This window comes from Notothenia coriiceps, unplaced genomic scaffold (genome assembly GCF_000735185.1).
Source record: "Notothenia coriiceps isolate Sejong01 unplaced genomic scaffold, NC01 NC01_scaffold00009248, whole genome shotgun sequence".
NCBI classification, from domain to species: Eukaryota; Metazoa; Chordata; class Actinopteri; order Perciformes; family Nototheniidae; genus Notothenia; species Notothenia coriiceps.
In genome coordinates, this window is record NW_011341949.1 from 493,371 (window position 1) to 519,323 (window position 25,953).

At 40.7% G+C, this 25,953-nt stretch overlaps 1 protein-coding gene across 4 annotated transcripts in view; it reads right to left on the reverse strand.

The window, feature by feature from the left end:
- The window catches only part of adgrl2a (adhesion G protein-coupled receptor L2a), an 89,495-nt gene extending 66,315 nt beyond the window's left edge, over nucleotides 1-23,180 (reverse strand). For all 4 annotated transcript variants that reach the window (XM_010770834.1, XM_010770833.1, XM_010770832.1 and 1 more), the window contains exons 1-2: nucleotides 22,623-23,180; nucleotides 2,479-2,664 (exon numbers count right to left, since the gene is read on the reverse strand). In XM_010770834.1, coding sequence (XP_010769136.1) covers nucleotides 2,479-2,554 — 76 coding nt within the window. In that variant the 5' untranslated portion in view covers nucleotides 2,555-2,664; nucleotides 22,623-23,180. The remainder of the gene's footprint in view (nucleotides 1-2,478; nucleotides 2,665-22,622) is intronic.
- Nucleotides 23,181-25,953: the final 2,773 nt, after the last annotated feature.

The window sequence follows — 25,953 nt, forward strand, 5'->3', positions numbered from 1 at the left end:
AAGATAACCTCGGATGGCATCATTAGACTTTGGAAATCTCCCTCCAGAGCCACAGAAGACATGATGCAACTGTTTTAACAGCCTGGGTTTACTACTATTAATAATGAGCAAACTGAACTTCATGTGTCCTTTAACGACATTTCTTCTTGAATTTTAGACTTTAAATGTGACAACCCCTTAGAACTGGGAATATGTTGAGTTCCATGTCATACCCGGAATCCCATATAGTGTTTCTTCTCAAACCATTATGTCCATACTGATATTGATTTTGATTACAGTATCTATGTCACAACAAGGCCCTCTTGGGATTTTGCAGTTTCACGGACATACTGCGAGAGCACTGGCTCAAATGTATGTTCCCAGATCCAATCACAGGGTATAAAACAGGCCTGTATTTGAAATAGTTGTTATAATATTTGCTGTTTTACCATGACTGTAGACAATGTCGCACTTAAGGAGAAGCTGTTCACATAAGGGACAGAAACATAGAATGATATCTCCAGTATAGCATGGTTAATTCTATATTATATGGTTCAGAGACCCAGGGCCCCTTTGATATGTATAACATCGTGAAATATATGCAGTTCATCTATATATAGCATAATTAGAATAATAAGTCAAATCAATTTTAGAAACTAATGTCACTGACTAGGCTGCCTCCATTGTGGATACATACAAGCCTTTCTGTTCCCAGATGTGAATAAAATAAGTAAAATGGGAGATGAAACGCCTGGAATGGCAGTGAGTAGGCTGAACAAATACAGATCAGAGTCATGTAAAGTTGTCGGGCTGATGCAGTAAAATGTGCTGGATGAGGCATGATTTGAATAGAAGGAGAACAGAGAGAAACACAATCCCCCACAGCTACAGTTTCAATCTTGGCTGTGTATATCTTCCTTCAAACGCAAAGAAAGCGAAGAGAGAAAAAAGGACTAAATTTAGGACTATTTACAGCATTCTACTAACCCATTTAATTCAATTATAGAAATGCATTAAAAAGATATTAGGGGTAGACGCAGTTTAATGAAGCATAGTAACTTGGGGATATTGTTTGTAATGAACTGTTTCTGGGCTGATCTCTGTGGCTGGGATGGGGAATGGGAGGGAGGTGAGGGCGGAGCGGAACCAACAAGAGGAACAGGTGAATGATAAATGTCGTCAATAACCTGCTTTATTACTTTGTTGCGTTTTCTCCTTCCCCCTGATTTGGAATAAACGTTTCTTCTTGTGCGACAGTGATTGCTAACTCCCTCCGTTTACCAGAGGAGTGTCCCCTGTGAGTCACATGTAACCTGTCAGCAAACAGTCTCATACCATACAGAGATTAACCTTATCTCATCCACTTTGGCAGTATGCGCCCTGACCAATCACTGGGAGTTAGTCATGTAACATATAGATCCCAAACTGGCTTTCCATCTTTAAAAACACTGAGTTTTATGGTATGTGGGGTGAAACCAGGAGCACTGCAATGCACAGAAACTCTCTAGGGTGGGGACTATCTTTCCTGCCCCCTGAATACGCTTACGTATAGATACCTAGGCTTTGAAATGGCAAACTCTTATCTTTGCGTGAGGTAACTAAAATGATATGTCAGGGTGCAGACATACTGTATAATGTGTATTACTGAAGCCCATAGAAACCACGTGCTAAAAAAAATCTTATATGAAAGATCCAAGCCAGATGATAGAAGAGAACATATGGTAAAACACATCATGGCAGTGGGACTTGCTGCAGTGTAAATTAAGCATCTTGATGAATCACTACCTTTTCAAACTTCAATCAATAATCCTACATTATTGAGTGTTTTAAAAATCAGTAAAACAGGTATAGTGAACATTTGGCACCAACAACCTTGATCATGCTTTTGATGTATTGCATTGCAAAGATGCCAACTCTAGTTTTTCTAAATCACCTCTATTCTCGTGATTACACACTAACATGTACAGGATACACTTTATAAGATATGGATTGGCTGCATACATCTTGTTATTATGAGACAGCTGAGAGTGATTTAATCAAAGTTAAATGCACTATGATTAAAACACGTTCAAGCTTTATATTTTTCGAAGTGTGAAATCTGTGTGTGTCTGCCATGAGACATTCCAGAGAGGAATTTACAAATGGATCCAGCTCTGATGCCACTGGGAACAACTGACGCTATCAAGCAGAAAATCTCAGACAAATCACAATTTACCAACTAATGAAACCACTCAAGATTATCCCCCATCCGCCTGTGCCCACTGTCTTTAGAGCTGCATTAGTTACACAAGCACCGCCTGCACTCAGAGGAGCAGCTCTGGCTTCAGTCACAATTTCACTGCTCATTATATATTTCTAAATAAGACAATAACAAATAATATGCCGGCGTTGGCTTTTGTCAAGCCTGAAAAGACACTCATTGAAAAGATGCTTTTAGAACAGTGGCATGTGAGAAAAAAAAATCTGTTTTACAAAGGAAAAAGTTTCATGAGTACTTACCCTCTGTGGAGTGCACTTGTGCTAGTGTGATGAGAAACCAGCAGAAGGTCTGTAGTTTCAACAGGGAGCATGCCATGGCGCCCGGGGTTGATGGTTTGTGGCAGGATTGTGTTGCGAGTAAAAAGGTTCTGATTAGAAAAGTCCAAGCCAACCGGTCTCAGAGATGCTCATCATTGATCCTGTCACCTGTGGAGCAGAACAAGAGAGACGTTCAGTTCAGGGGTGAAATGTATTCCACGTGGTGAGCTCTGCCCCTATGCAATTTCACACAGGAAACCATCCTGTCACACTTGATGCTGCATTTGCATTCCACTGCAGAAATGTGACAAACCTTAAGCTGTGAAATGCTACAAACCAATGCAAAGCCACCTAAATAAGCCCATAAGGTCAATAATCCTGAGAAGGGAAATCCCTTAATGGCTGCTGCTGAATGCTAACCATTTCACTGGCAGGGAGGGGCGGGATCAGCGCTGTCATCAAACAGATAAGGCCCTGTCCGTCTCCTCGTGATGCTAACTTTATCAGTGCTGTGTCAAATTACATTTTCTGTACCTTATACAAAGAGGTATCTTGATTAGAACTTCTAAAACATGTAGGAATTGTCTAACCAGTAAAACAAATTGACATATGAGTAAGGATTTTAAAGTGATCTTGATTGGAGATCTCCATCTATTAATACTGCAATCACCAAAAGTCCCTCCATTGTAGAACAAAGCTTCCGACAGATTGGAATCAGCCCTACAGAAAAAGTTTTGTCAACTAGCCAGAAGAGTTGCTTCAGGAACTGAACAACTGTAAATTGACACGGCATCAAAACTCTCCAACCACATGGCGGAAATGTTAAATTAACTGACAGCAACATTAAATGCAAAAAGTATCGATGGTAATAGCTTGGTGAACATTAGCCAAAAAGCTTTTCATCCTGCATTGGTCTGCATTAGCTTTGTTGATGTCTGAGTAATAAAAGGAAAAACTTTTTAATAACAGCGGAGGATGTATACTTTGTCTTGTCTGGTCAAATACTGATGTCATTTTTGTAGTTTAGTTATTTTTAGACATGGTCAATCAAACAACAACATTTGTAATTAGCTACATGATACTGTTTATTTAAGTAGACTTTCCAACTACCTTTCCCTCAGCAGAGGTTTAAATGTAACAGTCCTTCTATTTGACTGATGTATTGTGATTCTTTCCACCCCCGCGCCCTAGCCAAACAAACAAACAAACAAATAGAGAGACACTGCAGAGCAAATGGTCATTTCTCTCTGTTGTGACTGACCACAAACCACCTTATCTCCCCGGCCCCTTCCCTCCTCAATCCCCTCCCTTACAACTCTACTCCCCAGAATTCCTCTCTCCCCACCTCATCCATACCTGTCCCTTTAGTACTCGTCTGTTTGAGTGTTTGTTTTTGCTTTCTTTTGCTACAAAAGCAAATGGCCTCCTCCCAGTCACGGATACAGTGCTCTGGCTGTGTAGGGTGAAACCTAATGCCTACCTGCTCGCCCAGGCATGCGTTTCACACGACTAACGGCTCCCTTTTGTCTGCATGTTTACACTGCTGGGCTTAGCTCAGTTCTCTCACTCCCATGCACCATTAGCACATTCACCATGGGATTTGGCATCACTCTGGCAACAAGGCACATAGGACCCCATTAGAAAATGTTTTTAAAATAATTTTTAGTCATTCAAAAACAACATGCCATTTTTTCTTTTCTGCATTCAGCTTGGAAATGTTTGTTAGAAAGCAAGGGACAGAGTGTACTCCATCACAGTAGGAGTTAAAAGGAGAACTCAACTGAAAAGAAGGAGAGGAATTATGTTTTTCATGTCATGTACAGCCAGACCTGCACAAATTAGCTTCGGCTTGTTCCTCCACTCTAGAGATGATCCACGGCCAGAAGAGTCTTTGATCTATTTTGTCTGAGTTCTCAGACAGCATGATAATTCATCGCCGAGAAATGCAGGGCGAACACATCAGCCAACAAAGTTATAATTAGGCCTGCCATAATCAGCTCATCTAGTATGACATTGGGCCTCACCTGAGACCTTTAATTTTAGAACCATTTAAAAAAGGTTAACAGGAGCACAGCACACACAGTCACAATGTATTTAGCCTAAATGGAATAATATGCAGTCATGAGACTCGACAAATCAAAGTTGATCACGGAGACCAAACAAAACCCTAAGCCTAGTCTTTTGGCTGATCAGTGCACAGGTCACAAGTTAAGTTCATCAAGCAAGTGGCTACAAATAATCAGCCTACAGCTTACACAGGTCCATACAGTATAACAAGGATCTAAGCAGATTGTCTCCACAAATAAGCTGTATCGTGCACATATAGGCTTAAGTAGCTTCATCCGTGCGCACAAAGTCTTAGCTCTTACTCTTTTGTCCACTAAGACAGACAATACATAGATCACCCATACGTTTAAGTGTTAATGACAAAATGTGCTCTTTATATTATCATGGACAAAATAATATACTACCTTAGAGTAAAAGTTTGTTTACTTGGTTCACAATAACCCTATTTCCAAAGGCATAACTAAATTACTTAAACTAAATTTACTAGCAGGCTAACATTAAAAAGCAATGTAATAAAAGAATGAAGAGATATACTCTGTAATCATTGTTTTAACATGTTTACAGGCACCTTAGGTGTTAGCAGCATACAATTTATATCACTGTCACTCAAAAATATTACTTCCATTTTCCCACCAACCCTAGCCTTGTCACTCTTTTATCGAATATAGTCTCACTTTGCATCAGGTTCACTCTGTGACCTCTGTGGAGCGTGCAGAGAATCAAAACACAGGCACTTCCAGATATACCTGCCAAGTGCAATTTCAAAGACTGATGCTACGCCTGCTCGGCTTACGACCTTGACACCGGGTAAGATAACCTGGTTAAGGTCTATAATGGTAGTTGCATTAATTAGTGTGTTGCCTTGCTCTGGTTGTAATCTAATGATTAGAGTGCACAGACACACACTGATAGTCCCAATACAGATGCATGCTGTGCCCATCACTTGTTTAACAATTAAAAGTCTTCCATCAAAACACATGACCTCTTTAACCTCCAAACCATTAGAAGAGGTGGTATTTTCATTCTTATTTTGCAAATGAAATACCTTATACCTACAATATTAATTATATTAGGAGCAGGTGAAAAAGTGTGCATTTCATGTGTGTCTCTCGGTGGCTGCAGGGGCTTGGGTTTACAAATGTAAACAAACTATTATAAGTCTTATCCCGAGATAATAGTGTTAAATCATTATGATTATTCTTGCTTGCCTGTCATCATAGTGTAAAAAAAGAGGCAACGTGCTCTACGGACCTTGTGTGTCAGAATGTAGAGACAAAGACGAAATGCGTTTACACAGCTTTGCCTCCCAGGCAGTCGAGACCCCCTGCTACGAAGAAGAAATGCAGAATGTAGATCCCTAGTACGTGGGGACGGCTGTTCTGTAAATCGATGATAACAGTCCTAAACTTTAATATATTTTGTATCATGCTGTGAGTGTTTAACATGCTGAGACACCAAAGGCGCACACTGAAGGAAGACTGCCGTTCTCATTAAACGTGCCGAGGTCTCCCCTCTCAGCTGGGGGTTTCTTTTCTCTCTCCGCCTTGAAACAGAAACCGACGGCGATCATGTCTCGACTGTTTTCTTACATCGCCCTCGACTTGGGTGTGATCTTAGAACAGGTTTTAGCATCTGCAGAAATGTGTTGTTGTGCTGGGATTGGGAGTTTATAAGAGAGGGAGAGTGGGTGGACAGATGATGAAGCGCATCATGTTCAACATGGCTGCTTCTAATGCACCAGACAGATAATGAAGGCAATTTTCCGTGATTGTTAAGCACAGATTGCTAAAATGTATCGCACTGCTTTGGCTAAATATGAAGTCATTGCAGACATGTGTTTAAGTACTCTAAAAATGGAGAAGCCACAGGGGCTTGGGCCCAGAGGCGGTAAACATATGTGTGGGTTAAATATTCGCAAAACAACAGAATGCTTTATAATCGACAAGTGAGTGGCAGAAGTTTTGAATTGCAGGAGCCCAGTTGGACTTCTTAAGGAAAAAAAAGAAAAGGCTGGGTAACTGGGAGGAAGGGGGTTATTAGAGGGAAGGGGAGGGGGGCTGATTGAAAAGGACAGTTTGAAATTTGAATGCAGCGGGGGTCTGAAAACAAGAGGCAGATGTCAAAGAATGCCAGGCTCCTTAGACAAAGCTCCTGGTTGTCCCTCTCTAGCTGCTAGAGGGCCACAGGAGAATAGAAGAAGAGTCGGGCCATTCTATAAAACGAAGTCTGGGAGAATAGAGGGGGGGGCTAAGAATAAAGAACCTGGGAGGGGGAGTTGAGTTACAATGAGAGATTGACAGCTTGCAAGTCTTGCTTGACCCTTGAATTAGCCCCTGAGCTTTCAACAAACCTCAAGAAAGAGTTGGGATGTTAATTGTCACGGAACATCACAGGGATGCAAAGGAAGGGAAATATGGGGCCGGAGATTCGCTGAAATGTAAATCAGAACCAACAGACCACCACATGTTGAATGGAAGCAAGACACTCAGTTTCTGTTGGGTTTCCCAACAGCATACTCATACATGAATTCATACATACTATAAGACTCCTCTTATCTCTGTTTCTCTTACCCACTTTGAGGGAAAAGCTGAAATACCTGGGGACACTGGGCTCAGTCACAGAACATTCAGCCTCAGCTGTGGAGGAAATATATTCCCAAAAGAGATTGTGTTCCTACTTTGACACTGCTGAAGATGTACAATTTGCAAGCGTAAATCTGAAAATGTGCACTCCAGAGGGGAGAGATTGGGCTGGTGATGGGATGAGTCCGGAGCCCCACTGAGTCAGATGTGGGGCGGGGAGGAATCACAGGATGACCCCTCGGCTGAGGGAATGATTGAGAGCAGCACCGGGCCAGAGGAGCTGAATGACACCCAACCTAACCCTGTGTGACTGCTGGTGCCCCCGACGCAGACCATGACCCTGACGGGGGCTCAGCCAGAGAAATACCAGGTCAAATATGCATGCTGCGCAGCAGGACAGTTGGGCGAGTTTAGAGGGGGGGGGGGGTGGGGGGGGGGGGGGGGAGGGGGGAAAGGGGGGGGAAAGGAGGGTGGGGTGGTGTAGGAGGTAAAGGGGGGAGAATGGGGAAAAAAAGTGTTTTCCTAATTGTCAAGCATACTTTAATTTTCACATTGCTTCACAAAACAATTGGTAGTTTTAACCCTTTTTTCTGTTTCTATATATTAATGTTTATTTTTACACATTTCTTGATTTCATAATAGATTGTTTAATATTTGCTTTTATTTGACAGTTTAATGTAACTGTGTTCATGTTTGCACCATTTTACACCAAAGCAAATTCCTTGTATATAAAAACCTCCTTGGTAATAAACCGTATTCTGAGATGTCTGATTAGGACAAATATGCCTTGTTTGACTATATTCCCATTTCAACATTTGAGAGTACATAAAAACAAGTGTTTTTGAATCTGTGGATCATAATGTTTGGATTTAATGAATCATTACCTAGTGTAGCTCTTAGGCAAGCCACATTTTCAAAGAAAATACGAAGCAAGCAAAAGAGAGCCGCAGTGTGACATAAGCGCGGGGCTGTCATGCTCATTGCTCTTAGGGTTTGCACCATTGATCATATTTATGAGCCACTCAATTAATCGATTAGAGTACTACCCCTCAGGACATAAGGCTACTAAATAAAGCAATCACAAGCCAAACGCTGGAACACTCACACTCGTCAATACATTTATGGAAACAAAAATGGAAGCAGTGTCAAAAACGATATCATGAAATATATAATTATTTCAGGTCTAATTTTAAATCAGAGAATCCCATGTTTATGTGGATATTTCCTAATTTAAAAACGCCAATAATGTGTGTTTTGAGTCTCACATGTTGTTTATCAACTGTAACCCCAGGCACTGAGTGCTACATTGCCCTCTGCCTGAATATATATTTAATCTTTAGGATCATAATCACTTTAGCAATGCAACACAAATCCTATTAGCGCTGAAAGATACCTACACCTGTCTGTCCACATGGATTATAGCCAGATGATTTGCCACGGTAACAAAGTTTTAATACAGGTTCCATACATTTTTAGTTGTAATTTTGATGTTTTACTGGGAAGTGAAGTGGATTATCTCAAATGAAATTTCAAAATGTCATTTCCACTAGCTGATAGCACAAAACTATTCCTTTCAGGTCTGTTGAGATAAGAATGATTCAGCCAGGGCCGTTAAACGGTGTCTTTGCCAAATGTTCCTCCGCTTAGGAATTAATAGGCTGACATTAATACAGCTAGATAAATAGGAAGGTCAGGAATGGGAGCCCTGCCATTATATGGGCATCTCATGGTGATAGCAACTGCCAATCAAGTGCAATAACTCCTTGACACGATATAGATTCACCTTGGAATACTCAGAGAGCATTCAATATGTAGCGTATACTCCCCAGTCCAGAAACCCAATCCAATTAGTACGTGCACATAAATACTTTGCAGGGTTGTTTGTCTGAGAGAACATTAGGACACCAGAAAAGGAAATATTTGTTGTGTGATCCAGTTTGCCATGACTAAATAAGTAAAAAAAAAAAATCAGGGATTATACAAACTGAGCTCGGCAGTCGGCCCAGATATTCTCCCAAACTCATCTTCTCTATTTCAGCATGAGTATGATCATTGTTGCGTTCATGCAAAAATAATACAATGTGGCCAAGTAAAGTCAAGCAGTGGGGGCAATGAGCCACTGCACATTCACATCAACACACAGCCAACGTGTGTGGTAAAAGTGTCCGAGCCATTCATGGTGTTTACATGCTTGAAACTGTACTATGGCGAACAAATAAACAGTTGAGGTCAGAGATTTGCTCTGCGAGGTCACAATCACTGAAAAACTGTGATTGAGTTCAGCAGCTTGTATCACTTATTTATTTTGAGTATTGCCATTCATCTAAAACAACAATGTGTGTTTGCAGAAAAGGCACCGAGCCCTTTTGGATGCACTGTGGTTTTACTCTACGATAATAATGTGCTGTATTTACTCGGATACGCACCAGTAAGCAGCTTCTGTGACCCTACTCCCTCCCCCCTTTTAAAATGAGCAGCCGAATGGTTAAAAACCCGGCTCTATCCTTCTATTAATGACCTCACCATCAATAATGCACTGTGATCGTGAGGCGTTAATAAACAGGATGATTAATTTTTAAGGTAGTGGGCAACAACACAAAACATGACGAAAGTAACGGAGACGATGACTTGGAAGAGATGCATTTAAAGCGGCAACGGAGCAAAATCGTTAAGAAATAACCATTTATCCATGTCATGTGGTGTTGGCTATGAGAAAACAAAAACAAAACTGAGCAATTATCTGTTGGAACAAGAAATCGAGGGAATGTTCTAACGCCACATTGAATAAAAGATGTGTCCTGAAGTGAATCCTCGGCTTACGCTGAACGTACACTTCTGATATTGAGCCTGTTTCGCACAATCCACATCTCAATTTCTAAAAGCTCCAAAATCCTTTTTATTCTTTGTTTGCTTTGCTCGTTCAGTTATATCTCCTCCTTTGTGACTGGTATATTTAACAATGGCTTAGTACTCGCTGTAAACAGGATTCACCTCATCAATGCACCATTTTATATTTTTTCTCAGTACACATTTATTCAAGCATCGAGAAAGATGCTCTTTAAATGTTTCTTAAATCACCCGGAATAATGCTTAAGATGCACAAGCTTGGAAAACAGTGGTTGTTGTTTCTAAAGTGGTGTATATTTTAGATTTTTAAAGGGGGCTAATTCCTTGAGATTAGAGGCATTGTGCATAATGTGGCCAACCTTGGCTCAGTGTCTAATTGAGGCTTTTAACCTTTCTGTGGCTCGGAGGAAGGACAAACAAAGCCAAAATAAGGGACACAATCTCAGCCCTCACTAAAATAGAAAACAGCACAAGGACCTTACCCTTACAGCAGAAGCAACCCTACACAAATTATTTCCGCAGTAGAGTGGATCTGTAGCCTACTTCACCGTAGCACATTTCTACCCATGCGCTGTCGTATCTATTTTCAATCTAACAGATAGCTTGAATGCCTTTGTGAGACAGGGGAAGCGGCGTATGTCAACTTAAAACAAAGTATACTAGCACTGTGTTTCGTTCAAGAAACTCAGACAAAAGAAGTGGGTGTAGTCCTTTCCTGAATGCAATCACTTGTCAGCCCTAAATCTTCAATCATTACTGCCTTGACAGGTAATGGTGCTTGTTCAACCTGATGACGGCATATTGGCAATGGTTTTAGTGTTTTTCAAAGACAGAGAAAATGTCTAAAAGGCATTTAACCGCTGCTCAGAGAATGAAGGCTTTACACGCTAGGCTGCACAATAACATGAAACTTATTCTGAACGAAAAGTGATTTAAAAAAAAGAAAGAAGAAAGCCAAGCATATAATACTACATTCATACACAGCTACATTACAAAATAGTGTCATTTGAGCTGCTTTGAATTTTCAAGGCTACATCATTAGACTTTCGGTGTCACTACTCCTGCCCTCTCCCCACTTTCAGCTGTGAAAGAGAGAGGACAGTTTTGGGGCTGAGCCTTCTCCATAGTGTTCATTAGCATAACATCAGAACAGTGTGGGGGATTGTGATGCAAACTAACCCAGATTGGCTCATTCCAACCTCCTCTTTTAATAACTAAGGTGCCACTGGATCTCACTGTACAATAGATCAGACTCTTTGGGACTGAGAGAGAGAGAGAGATAGAGAACATTTCCTAAAATAAGTCTTAACTTCAATTTTGATGTCAGATATGTCATCAAGCAAACACTTGGCTTACATTCAATAGATGAGAGCGAAAGCTGCTTTAGTTTAGGTTTGCACAAATATAAGCATATGGCTTGCCACAGGAGAAATATGATCAAAACGGTAGGTTACAAAATATAATTATGTGTCATAGTCAAAATATCTATTTTTAAGAATATGCCCGCTTCCAACTGACCATGATTCAGGCTTGACATAATTGAAAAAAAATATGGAAATGGGTCTGTGGCTTATGTTATCGTCCCCTGCCACCCACAGTGGGACAGCAGATACAGCAATCACTGCTTCTGCACCTTGTGTATGTTTAATATGTGTTTGCTCTTTTGTGATAACAAAAGGGGGGGGGAACAAACAGGGTTTTCTTTTTTTGTTCCTTTTTTCCCCTCTCTTTCTCTGAATAGCTGGACCAAAGTCAGGGAATCTAAAGACACCAGGAGAGCGAGCATACGGATACAGGAGACTGTCAAGCAGACTGCGATAAAACATTCACTAGGAAATTATCTCCCTGTCATAAGGCCCTCCTGTTTTGAATACCAAAGGGATTCAAATCCCCAAACAAACTCTGAAAGGTTGACCAATTTCGTGCTCTGCTAAACGATAGCGCATTGCAGTACGGGTCGTACCTTTGAACCGTCGCACTGGAGGTAGTATGAAGCAGAGATTTAATCTCTATATCTCTGCATAGGTAATCCACTGAAGTGTAATTGCTACAGCTCTAAGTTACACAAAATAATGACAGGAGAAGAAGGCTCACTATGAATATGAAGTGAGTGTGATAACAAAGTCCCATGTTGAAAGAGAAGGTAATACTTGGACAAGGGCTCTTGCTGGGAAGGGACATTCTCCTCTGAACAACAAGCGTCTCTGTGAGGAGGTTTCTTAACACTATGCTGCATTCAAAGCCGCGTCGATAAAAAGGAGAACCTCATGCCCAAAGAGTTTAACAAAATATGAACATTGTTTTGTTATACAAAGACACTTTGATTTATACATAGTCAGAGTTAAAGCTTTTGCCGCCCTTTTTGAAAAGCAATCCTGAAAAATAAGAAAACGCACTTGTGTGTTAAGACTGTGTGTTATACAAAGTAAACATTTTATATTTTAGGCTCAAAATGTGTGAAAAAGTGGATGTACAATTCCCAATACGGGGAGCACCCAATGTGTTTTTCAAATACAATGGTGTAAAACGGTCAAAATTAATTATTTACTGGGTTTAAAAAATGAAGAAATCAGCTTTAAAAGCAAAAATAAGCCTTCCGTTAGTCACATTTTCACATTCAAGATAACTTTAACTAAAATGTGACTCAACAAAAAAAAGACATGAATAACAACCATAGGTTAAACGAAGTGATTCACTGGAACTTCAAAGGAGATATTCTTATCTAGCTTATAAATATTTAGCTCAGTCCTGTGAATATTTCCCATCTCTGTCATCGTTCTATGTTTTATACACCGTAATACCCTCAGCGTCAATTAGCACTTTTTTTGGGGCGATCACTGCATGCTCCAGTTGGAAGAATCGTGTTAGGAAAGCTTCATTACACATTTCTGTCCTGGCACAAAATGTTTGACTTCTGTTAAAGTTTAAATACCAACTCTGCAGCAGAGAGTATCCTGTGGCAGAGAATACAGAATATCGCTCCAGAGTGAAGTCTTCACACTCTTCCCTCAGCTACACTGCTTCCATTATGCACAGAAGCCTACGAGCCTATTCAGGTGAGAGAATAAAAGATCTCTTTTTTGGGCCGTCTCAGTAATGCGAGTAGGCGTTGCGGTGTCTGCAACATTCACCATCTCTGGCTGATTGTTAGACTCAGTTTCTGCTAGCTCCATTTCAACAGCACCATTTACAGTGCATCGGTTCCTAGGGTTCATCATCGGCAGATCTTTTAGAGCCAATATCTCATGTACTACCTCACCTTTATAGATGGATGTTTTCAGGCAAGACATGGCAAACTTTCTGTATCCTTTAGGCAGGTCTCGGCCTCTTCGAGCTGCAGCTCCTCGTCTACCTCCGGGCCTGCTGGACCTATTTCTGATGGTAATGGCTGCCGGAGCCGCTTCCTGTCCGCTCACTTCAGACTCTGTGTAATCAGCCCGGGCTGATGAGTGACGGAAATGCAACTAGGTCCACTCTTTACAACGACAAAAAACCCTCCTTATTTGACTGTCCTCTTTACGCTGTTTTTTTTCCCTATTTCCATGAACTACTAGAGAAGAGCACTTATCACATTGGTTCAGCTGCTGATGCTGAAGCTAAAAATGAAACGTGTTGCCGGGCTCAGATGCAGTACTTGAGAATTTGTGCAGCTTGCTCAGAGCTCCCTGTCCTGTCATCTAGGGCTGCTCAATTAATCGTATTTTAAATCGCAATTACGGCTTGCAACGATTACAAAAACAACGTAATCGAAATAAAACGATAATTATTTTATTATTATTTTTTTTAATTATTTTTGGGTTTTTCAGTTGAATTATACTTAAAGTTCAGGGTAATCAACTGTTAAAAACATACTGTTCACATTTTTTTTCAATGTGAATGGATAATCGTTTTAAATAATCTTGATATCAATTATCGACCCAAATAATCGAGATTATGATTTTTGCCATAATCGAGCAGCCCCGCTGTCATCACTTAACCCAGCTTCAATGGGACTATTTGTTGTTTTTTACGAGAGCGTAAACAGGTATATTGCAGATTAAGTTTAAAATGTCATATCTGTGTGCCGAGTTTGGCTTTTCGATGTTTCATTTGTTAGACGATGTTCTTGAAGAACGAAGGTTCTTCAAAAACTAATTTCTGTTTTTATGGACTGTTTTTATGCAGTTGCAGTCAGCTACATAAAACAGTCTGTTAAACCTGAAACCTGACTTTATTTTAAAGCAGTACGAGTAAAGAACCTCGTTTTATTGCTCATTAAAAGGGTCACTACGCAACGTGACCGATCACACATAATTATTTAAAAAATAGTTTGACAAACAATGAAGTGATACATTATTTGCTATCCTAAGAAAACTATGTATTGTAACATTTGGGGATATTTACTTTTCCAGATAAACAGTTTTCTTTATTGTATTGGGGAAAACAATCCCTTTTTTCCAGCTAAATAAAACATGAAAAAAGCCAACATTGTGGAGTTACCTGGTCTTCAAAGGAAAGTTACTAAATAAAGAATATCTTTGAAATTCAAACTATCACTGTCATGAAATAAAGGTGACCAGCAAGTCAAGACTTGTAATAAATGACCTTCCTCTAAGACTGATTTGCTAGAATCTATAATTAAGTTTATACTCAACGGAATTGTAATTTTGTCATTTTGTGGCTAATTTCATTTTTTCTTCCTTCTTCACATCAATGTGTCAAACCAGGTGTGAAGTAGAAGCTGCAGTTCTAACACTCGTCTTAATTATTAAAACCAGTTCCTGGAGAGTAGCTGAATAAGACAAACAGGTCGGTCTAATGGATAAAGCAGTCAGGGTATGTGTGATTTATGGCAGAATTCACACCAGCAGAGCCGCCTCACACCTCATTTAGAAGGAGGCATGATGAATTACTAAGGCAGCCTGTATACGCTATTTTTCCTGTTCAAATGCCAAAAAGATCAAATCTTACAGACACACCGAGGTGTCAATATTCAGCAGTCCAATCTTCATTATAAATACATGAATAATTTGATGTCTCCACACACACACACACACACACACACACACACACACACACACACACACACACACACACACACACACACACACACACACACACACACACACACACACACACACACACACACACACACCTTATCTGCAGTATTTAAGATGTTCATTACTAACCGCCCCAGCAGTGGAGGAGGAGTTGGATCCAAAAGGCAGCAGCGAATGCCAGGCCTGGCACAGCTGTACAAGCAAAGCTGTAAAGAGACGTCACCGGCCACTGTCGCTCAATCTTCCCTTGTGTTAATCCCACACTTATCTGCATTCACGTCAGCCCTACTACTCATGTCCTTGCATTGCTTTTCACACTCCTAAGTTCAATTTGGCAGGAGAGTGGGCATGTTGCATCACTTCTGTTTGCTGAAGAATCCTCTCGGCATTGTTCCCCTCCTCTAATCTTTTTCTGAGATGAGCGTGATGATCTAATAATTATTTCCTTCTGCAATATATTTAATTCCTCTTGTTTTTCTTCTTTCAGATATTTACTGGAACCAATGAAATGTATGCAAAAATAGAGGTTTAACCATGCTAATACCAAACCTTAGCTGTGTGACTTATCAGCAGTGTAGCACATATGAGTACATATGAGATTTAAAATCCTTTAATGCTCCTGAATCTCTTCTTAGCTGATCAGATCATGTTCTCAATGGCCTTGATACACAAGCAGGGTTGTGTCTGTACAGAAGAGTCAGCTCCATTTATCTCTATTCATCATTTATAAAATTAGGGAGAGACAACTCGCCGTCATATCAAACCTGACTCTTTCTGTAGCTCGACAAATTCACTGAAGAATGAACACTCAAGTGGCGGTCAGTTTTACTAAGCCAGCGCTCTTAAAACCATCGCTTCATAGACAAGATTTTTATACCCAAGCTCCAACTAAGCCAAATCCCGGCCCTCAGGGCAGAAATTTTACTTTAACATCTCTTTTCGGGACTGACATTTTGTCCCTTGTTTTCAAGTGTTTTCCCAAGAAGCTTCTCTCCAGTTGACCCAAGCAGAGACCATTGCCTCTGGCTTGTCACGGAGAGGAGAGTGATACGGTTCTACGGGCAACAGAGAGGGGATCTCTGTACTGAGACAGCAGCAGGTGCAGCTGTGACAGTTGCCGTGTTGTTGCTAGCCCCTCACTGTAGTCAAGATGAGGTTCACAGATGTAGCCACTCAGTGCAGTGGTTTATTGGCTGCCTGAAACAATGTATCTCTGTCAAGAACAACTCCTCCTAAGGCCATTTCAGTCTAAGAGTGCTCTGTATGAAACAAGGCGTAGAGAAACCTCATTCTGAGACACAAGGTCAATTCTGCTCCACAGCAACACAATCAAAGCGCCCCTTGCTCGGCCAAAAAACAAAACAAATTCTAACCTGGATAAATCAAGCTGAAATATGTTGGTTAGAGCCATATTCTCATTTAAAAAGGTTTGTCTTACCATTTATTTTTATTTTTTATAAATAGTCAAATAAAAAATAATTGCGCGTACATTCTACAAAAATGTAAATGTGCTGATTTAAAAAGGACTGAATAATTTCAATAATACATATTTATCACACATTTTGTTCATAATTATTGCAACAACATCTGCCTCTGTTTCCTGAATAATTATTACCAAGCATCACGTGCGCGCATGCTTCTCAAGTCATCCAAGTACCACCCAATGCTGCACTCTGCCCCCAGGTGCCTCTCGCAAGACATGCATTCCAATCATGCGACACTTTCAAAATATCCCGCCTACACAAAATGAATGGCATCCTATTTATTTATTTATCCATTGATTTTGTAGAGAGAAAGCAAACCTGATTTCTTTCTTCCATTGAGACCCTCCATGTAGTCTGCGCAGTCAAATCCAAGGTGGTGTAGTGGAGATCTAAGATAATATGACTATTGTTTTCCTGTAAAGCACCCAGTCTCTGCTTGTTCAATTACTGGAAGGAGCCTCAACGAGGGCGGTTAAATCATTTGCAGAGACATTATCTACGCACAGAGAGAAAGACAGAGAAAGAGAGAGAGGGGGGAGATGGGGAGGGAGGGATAGAGTGAGTGGGAGAGAGAGAGAGAGCAGACATAGGGGCCAAACTTAAGTCTGTAGAGGAAACAGAAACATTTTTTTTGGACCACACATGGAGGGTAGTGCGAGGAAAAAAGCAGCAGGAATCATGATTCTCTGCAGGAAATTAATAGACTAATACAGTTCTCTCTGTTTCAATGCCAAAAACCACATAATAAGATAAAATTGTTTTCATTACAGGTGATGATGGATATCTATGCAGATTATGAAAATGTACACAGAATTTATGAGCGAGCAACCACAAAGTGCATTCTTCCCCACATATGTCTCCTACAAACAAACCCAACACACAAGCGCTCATCTGTCAGCGTGAGCAATCATTAAGAGATAATTTGATTGTTTTTTCAACCTCGGCTGTGTTTGATGTCTCTGGCATGGTAGCAATTGAACAGACAATTATTTTGTTGATTAGCTTAGTTTTTAGCAAGTTACCATGCCTGTGATATTCCTCTGAAACTCCCAGGCCAGACGCTCAACTCCATCTGACTTGGCAACTACTTTGCAAGAACAAAGCTTCCACACTTCCCAACTAAATCGAGTACAATAAAATATAATTTTCCAAAGCCTCAGACTTTCAAACCAACCGCATGACCAAATAAGCATATATAATAAAGTATGTGGCGATGCAAATAGTTCAAAAAGTGAGCATCAACATTAGATGTATATGCCTCTGGCAGGATTTCAGCAGCAAAGTAACCAGTAAACAGTGCATTTATTTAGCATGTTGCTTATTTATTTAATTACAGTTTGACTTTACTGTTTTTGATCATTCAAAAATCAATGTTGCTTTGAAAACTACATTCATATATGGACCTGAATATAAATGAGCAGTTACTGTAGCTTTCTGAATCAAAGCGCTGAGTATTTGAATATGCACACACGTAAGAAGAACTAGCGAATCACAACGCACTCTCAGTTCCAATGTCACCCATTGGAAGACATACTATTGGTGGATGAAAAAAATGGATGTATTTTAGTTGGTGGTTGCTACTTCCTTCTTTTGCATTCAGTATTCTGAAAGAGTGCCGTAGCCCGCTTGATGGCCATATAGTAAGCAACTCAACAAAGGTACGTACATCAATTTATAGCCTACAGTTCCTTTTAAACACTGCCATTTGAACAAAATACAATTATACTGTAATGTTGAAAAACGGCTTACCATTTTTGCACCTCACTGGAACAATTTCTGAATATACTGAAGAACATCCACAGCCCAACATGAAATTATCTTTGAAAAAAAAAAAGCCACGAGGAGCAAAGCCTATCTTACTTGCATTCAGTCCCAATTGTCAAGGACAGCAGCAGCCTGTATAGAGGAAATATATTGCTCTGGTGTGTTTACCCTCCCCATCCCTAAATAACAGCCCTGTCTTGTTGGAAAAGGGGCTTTTAAGTGTGGAAGTGCTTCGCTCTCCTATAATCCAGCCGAGACATCACTCCTTCCCCTGGCAGACGTCCGCAGATCCCCCCTCTCTCCCAGCCAGGCCTTGCTCTCGGCTGCTATAGCAGAGCCGCAATAACTGCTGTTTGCTTAGAGACTTGCCTCCTAGGTTCTCTCTGTCACACAGAAATTGAATATTTTTCCAAATAGGGTTGCAGCTGCGCACAGATAAGGAAAAGTCCTGTTCACATAGCACAAAGAATAAGACGGGGTCATTGTGTATGCATGTACGTGAGTTTGTACGTCTGTGTGTGTCATATGTATGGTTCAATTTAGTTATAAAAATACTGAATGAAAAAAATTAAAGGAGAGCAAAAAACGATCATGAGAAAAATGTAATAATCATATTTTTTTTTATGTTTCAATGATTACAAATGTATTTGTAATTTCTCCATCAGTTTAAAAATTATCCAACTGACAAATACACATTTTAGCAGATTCGATTTTTAATTTGTAAGATAAATATGTTTTTTTGCACAACACCTTATTGAAATATGTATTGGGGGGAGTGCCCGAAACACTGCTAAGAACACACAGCATATCTTATGATAAACTCAGGTGGTGTTTTCAACACGAAGCAAGATACAGAGTTACGACCAGGCCAATAGGCTACACCCAATTGTTGTATGACCATTGGACCGTTTTACGACATAGTTTTGCACTATGCACTTCCTTTTCTTCTAAACACTTCTCAGAGAAGCATAAAATGAGTGACGCACAAAAAAAAGAAGAGATGCAAGATAGGCTCAGGGACGCTGCCACTTAACCAGCACAGAGAGCAGTGAGAGCCATCGGCTCATATCCCTGTTGTTCTTGTCACCAGAGTTTGAATTGACCCTTACGTTCCGCTGCCTATGTCCTTGCTGTGTAATGTTCTGCTACGAAATTATTTAGGCAAGCAGAAAGTTTCACCTGCCATTTCAGGGGCACCAAATCCCCTGCCGCACCAGAGGCCTTTGGCAAGTGGAAACAAATGTTTCACAAAATGGCAGGGAGGGAAACACACTGGCGCACAGTTTTACTGATTGCCAATCGTAAAATAAAATCAGTCATGAAAGGGGAGGTTTTTTGGCCCACCAAAGGCCTGCCCATTATATCAAATTTGCCATAGCTTTCTTTTACTGCCTTGTTTTTTCCCCTTAATGGCGAGCAGTTATCCGCACAGTACGACTCCATGTAGGTGGTTTAGCAACAGAATAGATTGCATCTGAAAACACAAACCCACAATTTACACGCCAAATAAGAAATGGGATGTAAATCTAAATGATTTAACTCCATGCAATCCTCTACTTCTGACGCATTCACAACCTCCATCATTTGCTTGATTTTGCTAGGGAGCAGCTATGGTGATGTTCACCATGAATAAAGGCACGACACAAACAATCCACTCTGCAACAGTGCCATCTTTAAATCAGTCATATTGACAATCGCTGCTCAGACAAAGACAACAGCAAGGAATCCACGCTGGAGAGAGAGAGTGCGACACTAAAACAAAGTGAGCAAATGTGGCCAACGGTCAATGTGCGCGCATTCTTAGTGAATTATTTCAGTAACAAATGACCTTAATAAAGCCAGAGTGGAAGTGCCTGGCTTGTTGTTATAATTTCGAAATACAAAAGTTGTGTTATGATCTGTTTAATGCATCAGTCAAATATTTGTAGATTGCACAAAACCTCAGCTGCTGATCTGAGGGTGGGGGATATAGCAGCGAGAAATTAAACAACACGCAATGTCACACATTTTCAGATGTGATCATCCTTACTCACCCAATCACACTGACTGAGCCTTTAGAGTGCTGTGTACTGCGAGAGTGTCTAATAAAGAGTTGAGAATACAGTGAAATGTATCACTTTGTCCCCCCCAGACCCATATAGAAGTGTGCTGGGCTGTATTGATCTACGAGTAGAGATGAACGCACAAGCAAAGAGGAGCAATCTGGTGCTCTGGCAGATCAAGAGCAGCTGCAGTTCTTTGAAACCGGACGCACTACAACTGAAACGAGGCTATAGACTGAAAAAGGTACTCTCTCTCACATGGGACTCATAATGGCATGCTCGAGCTGAAGAAATCAAACACCAAGACATCCGAGCAGATAGTTTCATTCTTTATTCCGCTATCTATTTTTGTTCATTTTCCAATGAGCACCTGTTTTTTACAGGCGCTGACAAAGAAATACGATTGCTACTATGTTAATTATGAAAAATGTATTCAAAGATGTTTAAGAATTTATAATTTTGTGTTATTTTTTATTCAAACGGTTTTTCAACCCCCCACTATTTACTGTTTGTGAGTCACCATACAATTACCCTGTTGTGTGAACGCTTTGACATATTCTCTCACACCAACGCACAAACAAATACAAGCGAGATTATGTTATACACAAGATGTCACACGGACGTACTTACAAGAAAGGGGGGAGATACACAAGTCTCTCAGTTTTACCATCTCACACTCATTCTCAAGCCTTTCAGGCTCAGTCAAAAACCCGTCGTTCTATTGTGTAAGGGCTCTGACCACTTTGATATGCTAATGTAGTCCTTACAAACAGCTGGAATTTGCACTTGCATTAATTTAAACATTTTTTTTGCACAGAGTTCCCAATGAAAAGGCTTGAAAAGGAAGTTCAGCTCCTGGAGCCTGATTAAAGTGTGTATTAGCTTATTTCTGACACATTCCTGAAAACTCAACACAAATAGCCTTTGTATTTAGCTGTAATGCATGGAGAGACAGATAAAGACACTTCATCCTCCAACCACTGTTGTTAGAAAATACTCAAAGGTTGTGCCTATTCAATCAGGACTTTAAATGCTAATTTGAAATACAATTACATTTAAAAAAGCTCAACAAATATCACATTTTAGTGTAAGTGTAAATTCCTCTGGTGAACACCTATGATGAATGTGTTGTAGGATATTAGAGACCAAACAGAGACGTGAGACACATTCATGGACTCTAATCCAGGCAGGAATTCGTAGCTCGCTCTCTCTTAAAATCAAACATACAACAAAAAAATGAGCATGTGAAGACTGGGAATACATTTTTCGCAATCCGCTGATCGATCTCTGTGTATTGCTGCTGAGCTCCGGGCTGCCATGCACCAGCGGCTGTCCGCGCTGTGTTTCCCGGGCCAGAGGAGCCTCTCACACCGCATGTGCGCTCCTGCCGCCCGGGCTACTCTTTAACACATGGTTGACAAGACGCGTTCGGAATCGGTGGGCCTAAATTATACATGTGCAGTAAAAGGATCTAATTTTACCGCTACTCTGCGACGGCTTGATTCGAGTTAAGTCAAACAGCCACATATTACGCATTTGTGACACGTTCTCTTTTTTGTGATTGATTTCCATAACGCTTGTTGCATCACGAGTTCTGTTTGGCAAAAAAAAGTAATTATAACATTGCTAGGCGAGCATTGACTGATTTTCTTTCTTTGGACAAATAGCTCGGTCCCAATTATAATGGATTAGCCTGTGAATGCTCTTTAAAATCACACCGACATCGCTTCTAAGGTCAAAGCTTCCAGCATAAATCCCTATTCAGACCAACAAGACCATCAGTAGATTAAAAAAAAAGCCTCGGTGACCAGCACCACCAACAACTACACTTCAACTCTGGGGGCATACATACCAATTAAATGGTGCTTTACATGTTCTGGGTCACAAAAATGCGCAGCTCTCCACTTTTTATAATAGTTTCTATTCAGCCAAACTCGGCGGCCGAACATATCAATCCACATCTGGTTATGTTTGATTAACCATTTTTCAATATCACGTTATCTCTTGGACCATTTAAATTACTACAATATACAGAGGTGTCCAGTTTTGAAGCTGTGTCCATTGATCAAACCAACTGACTTTCAACCTAATAAAAAATGACACTTTTTTTTTTACTTTTCAAAAGTAGTACTAGTTAAAACACACTGCGAGACTTGCATGATGTCTAGAGAGGCCTATTATTTAAATGAGTGCTGGAAACAAATGCAAGACGTAAGAAAAGTTGTTACACACGCCACCAACAACTTGATGGCCGTGTCCAATTGAGTGTCGATGAGAGTAAGGTGCAAACGAAGAACGTACCTTTCTTGAAAAAGCAGCGACGCTGAAATGAAGTCAGAAGGGATGTGAAAAGTAAAAATGTCAGATAGTGGAAAGACAGTCTGATGGGAACTCCTCTGCAGCGAAGAGACTGAGTCTGCAGCTCTGATGCATGCTCTCCTTATCTGGGACAGAGGCTGGCAGGTCCCCTTCTCAGCCCGTACATCCCCCTGCTCCGGACACACACTTCCATGGCCAGAAAGGTGCGCTTCAGTCCTGACTCATCCGCGCCTCTGAGCGGCTCGGCTATTCTCGGTTGTCTCGTGCCTCCCGAAGCGGCGACAACAAACAAGTAGCAGAGCTCGGGGACCCACTAGGTGAAAAAAAGAGTGGCTGAGAGGGACAGTGTGGGGATTTCAGTGTCTGTTGGGGGGAAAACACCGTTCTCCGCTACTTTAACCGCCGACGCTGCTCTCTTGCTCTCCTCTGAGTGTGTAGACAAGTTTCAGCGGCTCGCCTGTGGAAGAGATCCCGCTCACAGTGTTCACTTGGTGGAAGCGGCGCGGAGCGGGCTTCCAGTAAACAGCGCCAGTGCAGAGCAGGCTGCCGTCTGCAGAGCAGTCTGAGCGGAGGACTCCACCAAAACCTGACATGGAATCCAAATCCGCACTGACTCGGAGTCTAGTTCTGAGCAAGGAGACTAATCACATCGACTTATTATCATGCCCGATAGAATTCAGTTCAGGTATTTTTCTTAAACTCAAGAGAATATTTAGCCACGTCATACAGAGAGGTTATCAATAATTTCCTCTCCTATTTGCTCCTTTTTTCTGCTTAGAAATGCATCACTGCTTCCCTTTTGGGCATGAGAGGCCCATGCTCTGTCACAGTAGGCAGTCCGGCCCATTCAACCAATGACGGAGGACTTATTCTACTGTAATACTACCAAGCTTCAAAAGAAACATGGAAGTACAGGGAGAGGTTTTTTTTCGCCACCCCCCCTGCTCACTTCAACTGGCCCCACAGGATAACACACTGGCCCGGGCAGCGGTGGTCAAGCTGCTGCTGGTGCGTGGAGCCAATTGTGTGTGTGTAGTGCCAAGCAGTTTTTCTAACCAAGTCTCTCCTAAATTGTGGGTGTGTTTTTTTTCTCCCTGCACTTTGCTTCTACATGATTCATGATAGCATTCGGCAGTCAAGCAGATTTTTGTCAGGCTGCTGTGGCTTTGACCCTTTGACTCATTACTGTAGCTGCATGTTACGTTGGTGGTCCACCATTCATATTCACTTTACAATGCAGGTGATTACAATTCAGTCTGTGCAATATAAGTATGGGATTCACATTTTTATTAAAACACTCCAAACTCAAATATTCTTCTCAAAGTAAAAAAATCCAAATTTCAAGCAGCTGCTGTTTTTTAAAGAAATGTTTTCATTAGGGCCTCTATCTTTAAATCAGAATATCTAGACATAAACAAAACGTGCAGTTTTCTTTTTGCATTTGGGGAAGACTCAGGGCATGTTATGATCTGGCTGAGGAATTCTGTCCAGAAACATTATCAGGCAGGACGTGGGTACACACCTGGCTTCAATAAAATCTGTCTTTCACCCACAATGTGGAAATGTGAAGTTGAGTCATGCTTGCCAGGTGAAGGTGAACGCAGCAGAGGGGCAGATTTATGTTTTCATAAGCATAATTTTACATAATAATACAGCCATCTCTTTTGCGGGACAGAAAAAGAGAAAACAGATGTAATAAAACGTGGAGAAAATGTTTATTTATAAGCCCAGACTAAAAACACATGTGGTGTATATGGCTGCAGTGTTGAACAGCTTAAACAGCCATTTTGCATGAATTCATTTGAATCTGCTTCCTCAGATTGTCAACAGAGGGCATTAGACTTGTGTTGCTGTTCTCTGAATGAACATAAATCATTGAACTGTAAAATTCACAGGCAGATTCAATATATGCAGGTGAAGACATAGATACCCATTTGATTCACAGGGTAATTACAACTATTTTGTAAATTATAGGCCACCTTGTGTGCAAAACCCAGGCTTTTGCAGTCTTTTCTTTGACGAGTCACAGCGGTTACACATAAATTGTTAATGTGCAAGCATTTATGATAAACTGTGATATAATCATGTCTTGCATAGGCGGCACAATATTGCACGTAATCGCTCACCAAATGGTGCTAGATAAATGCTGGCTCTTTTGCGCAGTCCAGAAAACATTCAAAAAGGTGAAAACAATAACTGAATTATGGCAGAATTTTAAATATATATACTTTCCCCAAAAAAATAAAATTGCAAAAATTTAACCTCAGTGTTTTTAAGTTTTTATATCAGTTGAAAAAGATGGCAGATGCTTTAGACAGACCTCAGTCATCCATGGTGAGAGCAAACATGTCTCCCCATTTCCCATGTGGCTCTGAGCCTGCTTCTTAACCTTCAATTGTTCACCAAACAATGCTTATTGGTTCCTTCCAAAAATATTTGCACATGATTGACATTTCAGGCACACATGACCAGTCACAGGACCGCTGCTGACCCCCAACAAATCAGAGTCCTTTAGCCTGATGACGGACACAGATTTGGCCAGGTTATATGCTTCAGAGCACAATTTACAAAGCCACGTCTAACCTTGATCACTCAATCATTTGTTCATTAAGAGTTGTTGACCTTTTATTAAAGCTCTATTGAATTTTACTCGGCTTGACCTATATACACCTACAGAGTTTGCCTGTGCCATTTACTTATTGACATGACCAAAATAAACAAAATATGTTGAACTGCTCCTGTAATTGAGACATAATTTAAACATCAAGTTGACTTAATGTTGTTGTGAGCGCGCAGAGACTCATCTTAAGGACTCTGAAAGAGGGTTTCATTTTTCTATTTTCTCTTTCTCACATCTCTACCAGCCACATAAGTTCAAAGTGAAGCTTCAAGTATGCAAACTGCAGACTAGTGATGTTTCGTTCCCTGCCTCGTTTGCATGAAATCCAGCAGCTTGATCTGTTCCTTACCAAGTGAAAGTCCGCCACATCGCTACTAAACCGACTTCTCCGTATTCTCTCATTAATTTACTCAAGCTGGCTCTGGCGGTCTCCTTGGATATCAAACCCTGGGAGTAGACTTATAATCAAAGAAGGCCGTGGAGGCTTGGTTAATATTTATGTAGCCATGGGCAACCGTGCAGTGTGAAGTTTGACCTCACTTCGGCAGCACCTCTCGCAGCGGCCATGTTTCTGCACTGGTTTAACTGGTTGAGTTTATTTAGGGAAGCCACAGGGCTTGCATAGACTTATAAAAAAAAACGTAGCCTCATTGTGTAAAACATTACATTTTTTATAAGTTTAAGAATATTTAA